At 39.2% G+C, this 14,552-nt stretch overlaps 1 protein-coding gene across 2 annotated transcripts in view; it reads right to left on the minus strand.

Annotated features, from left to right (window-relative positions):
* Positions 1 to 3,162: 3,162 nt before the first annotated feature.
* RGS7BP (regulator of G protein signaling 7 binding protein) overlaps positions 3,163 to 14,552 on the minus strand; it is a 52,464-nt gene continuing 41,074 nt past the window's right edge. For both annotated transcript variants that reach the window (XM_035100795.2, XM_035100796.2), the window contains 3 exons: positions 9,710 to 9,857; positions 9,224 to 9,294; positions 3,163 to 4,723 (listed from right to left, as the gene is read on the minus strand). In XM_035100795.2, the coding sequence (XP_034956686.1) occupies positions 4,626 to 4,723; positions 9,224 to 9,294; positions 9,710 to 9,857 (317 nt within the window). In that variant the 3' untranslated portion in view covers positions 3,163 to 4,625. The remainder of the gene's footprint in view (positions 4,724 to 9,223; positions 9,295 to 9,709; positions 9,858 to 14,552) is intronic.

A 14,552-nucleotide genomic window follows, 5' to 3' on the forward strand; every position in this document is an offset into this window, starting at 1 on the left:
TTATTAAACTACGTAACTGGGAAACTGCTTACAGTATATACATTCCTGAAAGCCTGGGCCACTCCCACTCCCAACGTGATTGGCTGTCTAAACTTCCAAGCTACGAATCACGACTCAGAGTTCAAGAGCCAATGGCAGAGGCCCAAATCCTGAAATGTTCTGTGATTGGACATCATGTATTGAATCAGAACGCAGGAGCTCAGATTCCTTAGTCCAGACTCAAGCTCAGAAAAACACAAAGCACTGAATACATAAGTTTCCATTAATCATAGGCTGCATAGACACCATACATTTTAAGCACATTATTTCCTACAAAGAAGCCTGGATGCTCTTATTGTTTGAAGAGCTACTGCTTCTAGCAGCCTAAAAAAACCTACCGTTCCCAGGATGCTTTGGGGAAAATAATGTGCTTTGAATGAGCTTTAATTGTGTGTTGCATATGCAGCCAGATTTAAGATTGACTGCAGTTCATCTGGATTCTGAAAACAAAACACCACAAACCACTGTTAGAAAATGGAAACAGGCTTCCAAACAGCTATTTGCAGCTATGCCAGATGAGGAAGGGGAGGCCCTGTTTTGTTCTTGGAGGGCTGAACTAGGATTTAAAAGTGCATTTAAGATATTGATTCTGCTTCAATAGTAGTGAACGTGTATGATATATTTGAAGCCAGTGAAAGAAGACATTGTACTGAAAGCTTAGAAAATTAGACTGGGCCTAATCTTGGCTTAACTAATATATTTGATTTTGACATGTCTAAAATGCATTGTTTAGTTCCTAATCTTTTGTTCTGTTTTCTGACATATGCTAGGATAAGATGTCCTTTTTCTGCACTGTATCTGCCAAAGCCATTTGATGCATTATTATTGCCTTTGTATTTTCTACCAACTAAGAAAGATTAATGGCTTGAGTCTAAAAGTGAGGAAAAGGCCAAGAAAAAGAAATTGTTTCTGTGGGAGCAGAATGTATTTTTTATTTAACATTTCATGCCTCTAGCAGTTGTAGTGTGAGCTATGAGCCAGAAAGTTCTGGTTTAGACTGCACCTCAACCATTAATAAACTAGGTGGCCTGAGGTGTGCTTTTATAGCTCATCCTCAGCACTTTTCCATGATATGGATGTAGTGGCTGGACTATGAAAATTGGTTCAAATCCACACGTGGTCATGAAGCTTAGTGGATGACCTTGAGCCAGTCACATACAACCTAATCTACTTGTTTAGTGTGAAGATAAAAGGAGGAGCTCATTGGAGAAAGGGTAGGATAAAAATACTGTATTTTCCTGTGTATAAGACTACTTTTAAACCCAGGAAAATCTTCTCAAAAGTTGGTGGTCGTCTTATACGCCGGGTCGTCTTATTTATACGGCGAGTATATCCCAAACTCTGTATTTTAACTGGAAAAGTTGGGGGTTGTCTTATACGCCCAGTCGTCTTATACGTTGGAAAATACGGTAAATGCCAGTCTATTTTGCAGGATTGTTGTAAGCAGGATAATGTATGCGAGATGCAACAAAAGCTCTAAAGTGCTATACAAGTACTACCGGTATAAAGCTTTTGTTACAAGAGTTTGGCCACACAGATATTGTTCCACCTTGTCTAGCACAAATGGTTTCTGAGTTTAACATGAGAAAACAGCATTCTGTGTTTGTATCAGACTACAAGTAAAAAGCTACCAAAATGAGTCTGACTAAACTGCAGGAGGCAGTGGAAGACAGGAGTGCCTGGCATGCTCTGGTCCATGGGGTCACGAAGAGTCGAGCACGACTAAACAAACAACAACAAGTAAAAATAAGCAGTGTGAAATGTTCTGTCTTTAAGTAAACAGTCACATACACTTCTGCAAGATATAATTAATTTTCACTCCAACTAAACATTCTGTGTCCTTTATAATTACGGAACTGTTAGAAGTTATTTGTAATGTCAAGAGGGCTCAATGCCTACATTCTTCAGCAGAAAGAATCTACAGATGTTGCAATTTTAGACCAGTATCTAATCTCCTTGGCTTTGCATAAAGAAACAAATATAGAAGAACACAAAGACATTAATGATGAAGGCAAGGAAAACCAGCGCATCCCCAGTCTAATCAATGTTCCCCAAACTGAAATACAAAATAATAATTTATATTCATGTTAAATGACAAAAAGCACAAATACTGACTATACAGTGACATTAAATGGTGTGGAATCAATATAAAATATTTTTTTCTTCACACCATGAGATACTCTAGTTAATAAAATTAGCTACCAGTGTCCTACTGTCTTATGACACATAATGAGCATTTCCTCAATTTGCAGTCTATAAGCCGTTTCTGCACTTCCAAAACAGCAATGTCCTAAAGGAACAATGTGACCCAAATATGATTATGATAATATTTATTGCAGTTATATTCCACTCTTTCTCCAGGCAGCTCAAAATTTTTAAATCCTAAATAAAACAAACATTTTGGCTCGAGTTGTTTATTTTCACAAAGTATGTTTTTGTGAAAATACAATAATCCACAAATTATTTCATATTTCCTTATATTTTGTCCTACAAAACCAATTTTCTCATTAAAAGTCTTTCCTAGGCCTATTTTTTCTGTACTTACTTCCTGCTTCTAGTGAAACCCCCCTTTCTTGCATCACTCTCATTGATCCGCATATTGTATAAAGTTTCTTTAACAGAATTGGCAAGAGCTGCCTTTTTCGCCGCAGGAGTAGAGCAGCATGTGCCACCATGTGCCTGTTCCAAATTTCACATGTAGTACACTTCACCCATACAGTATACCTGTGTGTATTTTTTCATATAGCCTCAATACAGAACTTTGCTCCCCCCCCCCCGTCCCGGTTGATTTCATTTCAACCCAGTTTCCCATTTATCAAGCCCATTCTTCTTCTTCTTCTTCTTCTTCTTCTTCTTCTTCTTCTTCTTCTTCTTCTTCTTCTTCTTCTTCTTCTTCTTCTCCTTCTCCTTCTCCTTCTCCTTCTCCTTCTCCTTCTTCCATCTAGTCCAACCCTCTGCAATGCAGGGATCTCAACTACAGGCCAGACCGTGTGCGGATTTGCAGATAATATGGAAACGTGGTTTCGCACTACTTACCATGAGCTACAACACTCCCACCTCCTCCATCTTGGCCAGGAGAAGGACTTCTGCCACACTTTTTTCAGTTTCTATGAATCCTGATTTATTCATGCTCCAGAGATGGTCATTTTTAAACAAACTGAGAAACCAGCTTCATAATCCATGGGTTGAATTTGCTACTTTTGAAACTTAGAAGAGTTTATTTTAGACCACAAACACACGCCAGTTTGTACATAACAATAGGACAGGATTTATGGAAATTGAAAGTAAACATGGCAGAAATCCTTACCCCAGACGTGTGGGAACATGGAATTTGCAAGTCCGAGGCTTTGGTCAGACTCATTCTAACTTGTGCCGTAGTGGTAACCCATGGTTTAGTATTACACGTGAATGAGACCAATGTTTCAAATTCTTCTAAACAGAGCAGGCAAGATGGGTAGAGGCAACCATACATGGTATTTAGCCGTACAATTATTACCCAAAAGACATGTTTTAGTTTAACTAAAAAATATTTATTAACAATGTAAAATGTTTAATATTTTACAGTTAGAGCTACTTCTGGCATGCCCTAAAAGCAGTAACACTAAATTGATGTTCAGACACCATGCTTCAACCTTTAATGGAGACAAAATAGGATAATTTGCTTTACATCTGTGGATTTTATAGTTTCCTACACCATCTTTTAAATTTTTAGCCTTTCTTCCCAAAGCTGAAATAGATACATTTGTGGGGGGTTTAAAAAGTAAATTAGCTATTTCTATGCATTGTACATATGTAGATATAACTATCTCATATTTACAGGATCAACATATAGATGTTATGTTGCTTGTGTAATAGAAATTAAGATATTGTATTATGAAGATCTTCATTAAGTTGAGATATAGAGTGGAAGACTAAATATGAATGAGAGCATAAAAAGCAATAGGAGAGTTTGTGCAAGTTCTCTTATGATATTGGCTCTTTTTATTTTAGCTTTTTAGAACTTAAGCACAGTTTTGCTGTTCTAAATAGTTTTCTATGGATTAGGATTGCTTAATAGAATATGTTCAAATAGTTTAACATCATACTAGCAAGAGCTACAGTCCTACTATTGTACTGTACACAATTGGCTGTGGTGGTTTGTACACGAAATAAAAAATCTGAATGTTTTATTTCATAATTATAATATTTGCATCTAATCATAGAATGGTTTAAATCAGGCATGCAGTATGCCATTAAAAAAAGTTAAAAATATTCTTCATAATGTTAAATCGGTTTCCTGATTTGGTTCTTATCAGCAACAAATTGTAAAACTCTTGAAAAGGAGGGAAGAAATAATTAGTCGTGTAGAAAACACACACTACCACTTAGAGCGGGCATAGGCAACCTTGGCTCTCCAGATGTTTTGGAACTACAACTCCCATGATCCCTGACCACTGGCCCTGTTAGCTAGGGATCATGGGAGTTGTAGATCCAAAACATCCGGAGAGCCAAGGTTGCCTATGCCTGACTTAGAGCATTAAGGTTTATCCTGCTAAAGGTCAAATTGTATTGGCTGTGGTCATCTGTGCATATCTGTACTGGATCATCTAGCTCGAGACAAGACAGCACAATCCGAAGAACCTCCGCTTCCGTCTTCGCACTAATGGATAAGGAGTTGAAGTCAAGTTTAGGAGGCTGCTGTCATCTGCGATAAAAAACAAAAAACAAAAGATAGAATTAAGCTGAGCAGCAGCAAAGCATATATTCTGAATGATGTGTTTTCTGTGTGTTACTTCAGAGTTTTGCAACCTGTGGGTCACAATCTGCAAGGGGGTGGGTAGGCTTTATAAAGAAACCCTAGATAATTGTTTTTCATGAGGAACTGGCATGATGAATACCTCTTACCACTTTTTGATTTGTTGGCTTATTATAACATCATGTTGACACTTGTAACGAAATATCAGAAAAGCTTGAGTCTTATGTCTTAGCACTTGAGAACTGCTCTGATTGCTGCGGCAGATCTGGTGACACTTCACCACAAGGCGTTTATACTGGAAGTTGCTTTGAGTACTGTCAGGGTTTGTTGTGACTACTCTTGAGTAACGACCGTCCACATGCTTGTCTTTCAGACGTTTTTATTGGTGCACATTATTTACAGTGTAACGGATTGCTCATTCCATGTCTACCCGCTCAAGTCAGATTCCTGCACTAAACTCTTTCGCGTTTTCGACCAGCATAAAAGCCTCGGAACTGAGAAGTGCCTCCCTTTCCTCCTTTTCCTCAGTTCCGTCGAGGGACGGGTCTTCTGTCTGCCCTATTCCTGTCCACTCTTTCCGCCTCCCTCTCTTCCTGCCTATGCAGCAGGGGCTCTTTTGTGTTGCCAGAGCCCTGGCACTCCCTCTCCGTTTCCTGACTCACCCCTTCAGACCCCTCACTCTCATGACTGCTTGGAGACGGGCTGCTTCTGATTGGGGGAGTTCTCTGTAATCCCTCCCCCTTACAAGTGCCTATTATCAGCTCGCCTCTAATGCACCAGCACATGGCATCTTTCATCAAATTCCATATTAGTGGGGGGGTTATGTAAATTTTGGCTTGAATGCCTCAAGTAACAGTCATAAAACAGGCAAACCTGGAGTTAAAATGCATGGAGCCAATAGCTGCCGAAGATGTAATATCCAAAATTCATGTGACAATAAACTGATGGGTCACCATACCAAGTAAATGTGGACTTCTGAGTTACCATGCCCACTGCTTTACTTTACAATGAGGTAAGGTGAGGCAGCTGCTTCAAATGATGGATCCTGGTTGTCAGTAGGACTGGTAGAGTAGGATTCAAACAGATAGAAAACATGAGGCTCAATCCTCTGCGAAGTTCTCCTGCACAAGTTTCATTGAAAAGAATGGAAGCTATGCAGGAATTTTAATGGCTCTGCATGGGAGAACCTCCTGCTGAACTGTAATAAAAAAAAAATCTCCCTCTCTTATAATGCTAGAACTCAGATACACCACATGAAGCTGAACATTGGAAGATTCAAAAGAAAAATGCAGTGGTACCTTGGAAGTAGAACGGAAGCTCCTGCAACCAATTGGAAGCCCCATTGGACGTTCGGGTTCCAAAGAACGTTTGCAAACCGGAACACTCACTTCCGGGTTTGCGGCGTTCGGGAGCCGAAACGTTCATCTCGCAAGGCGTTCGACTTCCGAGGTACGACTGTACGTCTTTTAAGGAACACCCGGTGAAACTATAGAATTCACTTCCACAAGAAGCAGCAATGGCCACTAACTTGAATAGCTTTTAAACGAGGATAAGATAAATTCACGGAGGATAAGGCTGCAGATGGTGACAGCAGTCACGAAATTAAAAGATGCCTGCTTCTTGGGAGAAAAGCAATGACAAACCTAGACAGCATCTTAAAAAGCAGAGACATCACCTTGCCGACAAAGGTCCGTATAGTTAAAGCTATGGTTTTCCCAGTAGTGATGTATGGAAGTGAGAGCTGGACCATAAAGAAGGCTGACAGCCGAAGAATGGATGCTTTTGAATTATGGTGCTGGAGGAGACTCTTGAGAGTCCCATGGACTGCAAGAAGATCAAACCTATCCATTCTTAAGGAAATCAGCCCTGAGTGCTCACTGGAAGGACAGATCCTGAAGCTGAGGCTCCAATACTCTGGCCACCTCATGAGAAGAGAAGACTTCCTGGAAAAGACGCTATGTTGGGAAAGATGGAAGGGTACAAGGAGAAGGGGACGACAGAGGACGAGATGGTTGGACAGTGTTCTCGAAGCTACCAACATGAGTCTGACCAAACTGCGGGAGGCAGTGGAAGACAAGAGTGCCTGGCGTGCTCTGGTCCATGGGGTCATGAAGAGTCGGACACAACTAAACGACTAAACAACACATGGCTATCAATGGCTACTAGCCATGATGGCTGTGTTCCTGCTCCATGGTCGGAGGTGTTATGTCTCTGAATACAGTTGCTAGGAATCACAGGTAGGGAAAGCCCTATTGCTTTTAGGTCCTGCTTGTGGGCATCCAATAGGTAACTGGTTGAATAACAGGATGCTAGATTAGATGGGCCATTGGCCTGATCCAGCAGGCTCTTATGTTCTTAACCACTGCTAAATGGCGGGAGACAGGAACCCTGTTTAGGGGTTTTGCCTCTGGCACTGCCATGTCTTGTGCCAGCCCTGCACATACACGAGTTTAAACAGCTCACTGCAAGTATTCCTCCAGGAAGGAAAATGTATAATTTGAAATTGGCTCAGGGAGGGAAAATCTTCAAATTTATTCTGAAACCAGTGCTTAAATTCATTTTGTAAGGTGTGAAAAAGGACCCAGATGAATGGGAGATTAAATCTAATTACTGAGTGGCAGATAGCAATGAGGGCTATCATAGTGAACTTTAATGTGAGTTTTGTTGGCCACCTCCATTTAAACTCCACAGAAATATTTGAATTTGTTCTCCATCATTTTTATTATGTTTTAGTAGAGAAGTAACTCATCTAGGCACAGCTAGTTGAACATTATGCCCCTTCATAATTCAGCATTGTCCAGCTCTTATAAATACATGAAACGAAAATAAATCCAACCATCATCTATACAGGAGAAGCAGTCCCTAAGATAACCCAGGTCCAATTAGGATATTAGAGCCCAAAACTACCACTTTGAATTAGGATTTTAGAGACCAAAACTACCATTTTGACATAAGACCAGAGTTGTATGTTCTGATCTATGGGTACCAGGCAAGTTCTGGCTGCCACGTCACTAACAATATTATTCATATAGTGCCATCAAGTTTACAAACTAACATGAGAGAGAAAAAATAGCAGGTTTGAGAAGCATGCAATTTAAACTTCTTTTTTATTTTTGTGTGGTTTATTTACCCATATTATACAACCTGAACCTGCTATGGAGAAGTTCAGAGCATGAGTTTTCCAAGAGGGCTTCTGCTTCTCCCATAGGTACAGAAACATTCTTGCCCTTCAGCTTGCCTTGCTCCCTCAGGTCACACCACAGTTTCTTCTAACCTTGCTAACCTAAACCTTGCCCTTTTTCTTTTTCATTTTTTTTCATTTATTTATTGAATTTATATACTGCCATATACACAGAGGTCTCAGGGCGGTTTATTAATTTTATTTATAGATTTTTAACAACAACAACAAACAACAACAACAACAACATTTTGGGTTTTACAATAAATCAGTCAACCTAGGACTTTTCCTCCCTCCCTCCATGGTTCCCCAAAAATATCAATTTGTGTTGCATATTGGATGTGAGGGACAGGGGATATCAGGAGGTCCCTCCCATCTTGAGCTCCAGCCCATCTCCGAGCGCTGGGAAAAGCAGGGAGAGTTCCGACTCAAGTGGAGAAGCAGGAAGTGGTGTCCGAGGCTCAGGCAAGGTAGCAGAGCCACTGCCCAAGGTGGGACAGGAAGGGGGGAGCAAGGGGGGAAGGCCAATCCCACCGACTCCGGAATCGCGCAAGAAACGTCGTGGGAAGAGGCTGGGTCTCCCCAAGCTTTTATGCTGGAAGGGAACGCGCCAACCTTCATTCGGAGGTACTGAAGAAGACTGGTAAGATGTGTCAATCTCTGTAAATAGCACTGCCTTTAGCACTGTAAATACACAGCACCAATAAAAGAATAAAATGCAGAGCTGTGTGGAGTCGTTACTCTGAAGTAGCCCACCCAGGCCACTGTGACATTATAGTTACTCCATGTTGCATATTATAGTTACTCCATGCCTTTGCTTCTACAAAAAAACAACAAGCAAGCAAGCAAGCAAGCAACAACAACAAAATTCCACTGTCGTTTCCACTGCTGCTCTCAGTCAAATCCTATTTGCATCTTAACATGTTTACACTGAGTTTTTAAACAATCCACAAACACTTTCCAATCTTCCTTGCATGCAATTTAAATTTCAACAGTAGGGAGACCATAGAGGGAAGGTATGAATGGAAAGAAAGAGGCAAGAATAAAGGGATGTATATGAGCACAAACTTTATTTCAACTGGGGTAAAGGCTAAGAAGCTAAGCCACGCTTCTATCAAAAAATGTTTAAAAATTTAGAGGAACGTTACATGTGTCAAACCCTTTCTGCATCATCATATTTAGAATATTAGGAGTTTGTTTAACATTACCAGAAGAAACCAAGTCTGATCACTTAACTATCCAATTATCAGATGCAGAAAAGAAAGGCTTACCTTGATTTTTCAGTGGCAAAGGCATAGTCTCCCTGAGTTTGCTTAAAAGGTTTTTCATTTCTCTCATATCCCTGTAGAAATGAAGCACAGAACTGTTCAAATAGAACAGACATTGCTTAAGCTTAGATAAAAGCTACTTCTGCTTTTCAGGATTCCAAGAATAGTACTATGTCTGAACAAAAAGGATAAAAATAAAATAAAAATCAGAATGTTGGACTGAATAGTTTTTGCAAATGTCTAATGGACAAGTGATGGAGTTATAATAAAAAAGACCACTGTAAGTTTCCAATTTTATTCAAGTATGTTCTTCCATTGTGATCAGTAATAAAGATTAAGGAGGAGAATGGCTGCTCCATTCAGAGGCAATTTTTATTCCAGCAAGCTTTTTGTGAAGTTCCATTAAGGGAAGTGGAGACAAAGGTCTACTTCCACACATGCCTCAGTGTTTAATGGGATCAAATTAGGAATAATAAACAGAAAACATACCTTTCAGTATTTTCAATATCTGTGGAAACCTGCCATAAATGTTGTTGGATGTCTGTTAGTGAAGATGATTTGTCTTCTAAAATAGGGACTTCTGAACTCTCCTCTACTTTACTGTCTATGATCTTGGGTGCTGCACAAGTCTCTATCCCTTTCAAATGGTCAAAAACAAAACAAAATATAATTACAAAAAGCCTCATAACCATATTTCCCCACACCCGGCATCTCTCATTGCTGGACTTGAGTGCTATGTATACTATGAACTAACAAAATAAAGTACAGTAAATAAATAAAAATTCTGTACTACCGGTATAGAAAGTTCAATTCTCTGTGACCTATATAAATAATGAAATTTTGCGTGGGTTTACATATTCTGCATAGTTCACTCCCCTTCTATTAAAAGTAGAGGAAAGTAAACAACTGCTAGTGAGCTACGCAGCCTGATACCTCCTGGCAACTTTATTATTTCTTATTTATTAAATTTCTATTCTGTTACTCTTCCCAAAGAAGTCCAGCTTCCCTTCAGCCACCCCTCTTGTTTCTATGGTTCCACCACCTATTGTTATGCACACATTTCCAAGGCTATCTTTGCTTATGAACTCTATTTATAGCATGAAATTATTTGTCAATGATGCCTCTTCCGTCATGCAGCCCCATTCTTATCACAAAACATTTTGTAATGATCTCCTTAACTAATTTGTCTGTCAGGCATAATTAAATGCAATTGCTGTACAGCACTCTACAAACTTTTTGAGTCATTATTGATATTTCTGCTATGAAATCTCTCTCTCTCTCTCTCTCTCTCTCTCTCTCTCTCTCTCTATATATATATATATATATATATATGATTTCTAGACTACCGTTCATCACACAGTGAACATGGGGTAGTTTCCAGCATAAAATAAAATATAGTACATAATAATAATAAAAATAAAATAATAACCCACTCTGGGCGGTCTCCAACAGAAGTAGTAAAATACAATAATTTATTAAACATTAAAAGCTTCCCTAAACAGGGCTGCCTTCAGAAGTCCTCTAAAAGTCTGGTAGTTGTTTTTCTCTTTGACATCTGGTGAGAGGGCAGTCCACAGAGTGGGTGCCACTACTGAGAAGGCCCTCTGCCTAGTTCCTTGGCTTCTCGCAGCAAGGGAAGCGCCAGAAGGCCCTCGGCGCTGGACCTCAGTGTCTGGGAGAACAATGGAGGTGGAGATGCTCCTTCAGGTATATTGGACCGAACCAATAATTAAATAAAACACAGCAGTGCAGAATAAACCTGGAGCATCAGGCAACATCTACACCAATTTTAGTCACCACAACATTAAAAGTCATTTTCAGGGTCCATGTTTCTCTCTATGAAAACAGGTGAGTACATTTCAACATCTCCACAGCACATCTAAAGATCCCGCTTCCCACTTGATTTTTGTTTCTTATAGCACTGAAATTAAGAGTGAGGGAACCAGAACACATTATTTAACCAATTTATTCCTTTTATGCTTACTTAGCTCAAAATTAGACAAGAAACACACCCTGGTTTAATATTTTAACCCTGGAAAGTTAAAATATTAACCATCAAAAACTGTTATGTTATAAGATGTTTCATTATATGTTACACAAAAAATGCTAAACAACAAATGTGCAATTAGTTTAAGTTTGTGAGATTTCTGAACTTGGTCTGGCAAATAGCAGTGTAGCACTGATTTTATTTTGGCGTGTCCTCAGTGCACCATTTCGATATCATTTTGAATTTCCATCAGGGAAGCACTGTAGCAGAGTCACAGATGTTTCATTTTTTAAACTACCTGTTTGATTATATGAATTCCTTAGAGCATGTCTCACATTGATTTTTTTGGCCTCGTTTAGGTAAAATGCCATGCTTTGGAAATAATTCATTTAACACACAAGGTAACTCACTCAGGCTCACACAAGTGGTCTGAGTCAAAGGGGTAAGGTGGAAAGTGATGGGCCAGCTTCACAAAGGTAAAAAAATAAAGCAAAAGGGAGCCTTTAATAGTTTAGAGGGTCCTTGCTCAGGATCTCTTCTAATTGAATTAAATCAAAATTTTGTTTGAATATAAGAGACAACTGAGTGCACTGTTGCAAAATAATGAATTCTTTTAGACAGCACAAGTGCCAGTTGCACACTCACAATGAGGACAAAGTAAAAAACTCTGGCGTTCAGCAATTTCCACATGAGAAGCACTTGATTGCCTCCAGGCTGTCGTTCCACATTTTCCAGTGCAGCAGCTCAGCCCCAGACAAAGGGTGACTCTGAAGTGGCATCTGTGCACAGAAGGCCAACACCTTGTAAATTCCCAAATTTGTCATGAGGCATAGCTAACAATAAGCTGCCAGACAGTTCCCAAGATTTTCCTGGTCACTGGTTCACCTGTTGATGGTTAGGATTAATTTTCACATTAGTCTCTGCTTCTTTTTATGAAGTACACACAGGGAAGACGTTTCAGGATGTGGCAGTAGTCAGACTTGTATCTAACTGTTTGGCCAACCAATTTTTTCAAGAATTGTGTAAGACTTGTCTAAGGACTTATCTAGACAATGCTGTCCCACAAAGCATTAAGTCAGATATTATTTTGCCAAATGTGGCTATAGATTTTGCAAATATTCATATACCTTTATAATATTATTATTGTTAATGTAATGTAATGCAATGTAATCAATTACATTGTGATCAAGAATTTATTGTAGGGATGAGATGAATTACCAATGCTTAGAATGTGAGGATGCCACAGAGAAAAAACAGATTGCTGATGGCTATAAGCAGGACATTGTTTACTGAAAGCAGCCCTTTGAAGAAGAGCGTAATGTTTCAGGACAGCTATGCCCTTTTGCCCTCTAGAGGTCAGAGATTATGACCTTAGGTCACGTATTGAGAGAACTCATTGCAATTCCAAAGATACAGTATCTGCATTCAACACATCAGTTCACCAGTCAAGTAGCAACAGATTAAGCACCATATAGGAAATTTGGGCCCAGAGCCACTTTTGGTTGAAGACCTCTGCAGCACCCCAAACAGCATATGAACCTTACATTGGTAAGCTGAGACCTCCAGATATATAAATTCTAATTCTAATAATAATAATAATAGGCACCCACTTCATACATCTCTCTGTGCTACTAGACTGGGCATCTAGTTAGACAGAGCAAATATATTGGTAACTGTATCACTGCAGAGCATGCGTGAATGTGTTGCATGACTGACAGCTCTTGAAGAAATGAAATTATTCTGTATTTTGATAACTGGTAGCATTGCCTAGGTTTCTGTGCACTCCTCCTCCAATCCTGGGCTGCATTCCTGACAATAGCCCAATCCATTTTAGGCTTTGCAAGACAGGTCACTACATTTATTGAATGTGTATACTGGCATTACCCTTGGTACAGAGAAATAGTCCCACTGAGAGGAGGCTGTTTTTGGATTTTAAACTACAGGTATGTTATTCCTGAACTGAATTGCCATTTAATGCATGTCATCCTGAATTTTGATAGGCATTTTGAATTTGTGGCACTGTTTTGATGTACATTTGGTATAACTGTTGAATTATTTTTAATTTATTGCTCAAACCACTGTTACATTGACTGTTCTGACATTGTTGCACTGACCTGTCCCCCAACCCCCCCGCCTTGCCTGCTGTTGGTTTCCTTTGAGAAATAAAAGTAGATAATAAATATTAAAGGGAGGCCTGCTGTCAGCTCCTAAAAGGGCCAGTTAAATGACCTGAGAAAACTCTTATGACATGCTTGTTTTGGTATTTTAAAATCTGTAAATCACCTTGGTATCTTGGGAAAGGTGATATATAAATACAACAAATTCATACATGGAAATAAAATAGTTTTAGATGTATTTGAAATAAAATAGATAACCAAAGATAGTGTGCTTAGCACTGGAGTGTAAGGGTATAACAAAAGTGGATCCTGTGAGTCTTTATGACTGCAAAGAGACTTACAGTTCAAGGCTGAAAGGACAAACACCCACCATCCGTTACTCAGTGGTTTGATGTTCTTACTGCCCTTTCTACATTTGAATGTCTATTTTATAACTGTCAATCTTGCTTGGATTCATATTAGAACATATGGACTGTTTCATATTAGAACATATGGACTGTTTATATTAGTGTTATCTATTTAAATTAGGATTGCTGAGATTATTGTGATCTTTCTCAATGGATTATTTTAAAATTAATGGGAGTTTACATTGTTTCTTTCCTCACCCACTTTTTGTGTTATGTTTGCAATAAAAAAAATGAAGAAAATAAGAGTACATAGCCTGTGAATAGCAGTGGGTGACAAAAAGGGAAGCCTTAAGAGTTATTCTTGATGTTTTGACAATTCTAAGGGTCTCTCTCCATGCTTCACAGCTAATATTAGTGGGGAAAGTGCTCGGCTCTAAAAAGAAGTACTGTAGATAAAATGGCAGGCTGGAAGGAGGGTATGGACTTGAGATTTTACATGCACCATCCAATAGATGCACTCAACACTTCTGCAATCACATTTGTGTGCTACTCAGCAACTAACTTAAAAAGTAAATTAGTTATATAAATACCGGTATTTAGCCTAAGTGACAAAATATTTGAATAACGACTTTTCCTAGCCAAATTTCAATTAAAAAACCCTTTCCATATATTAGGTTGCTGCCTAAAAGGGAGCAAGGAAGAATTCCTGAAAATATAGAACCCTGTGGCTGTGCTTTATTAGGATTCAATCACCCTGGCTAGATGTCCATGGGGGAAGCCATTTTTTCTCCACAAGAATGTTCCAGAGAGCAATGCTACGTCATAACGTTGCATCATTCCCAGGGATGTTCTGTCCCCATGCATACTACTGGATGGCTGTG

The sequence above is a fragment of the Zootoca vivipara genome, chromosome 11 (assembly GCF_963506605.1).
Source record: "Zootoca vivipara chromosome 11, rZooViv1.1, whole genome shotgun sequence".
Lineage (NCBI taxonomy): Eukaryota > Metazoa > Chordata > Lepidosauria > Squamata > Lacertidae > Zootoca > Zootoca vivipara.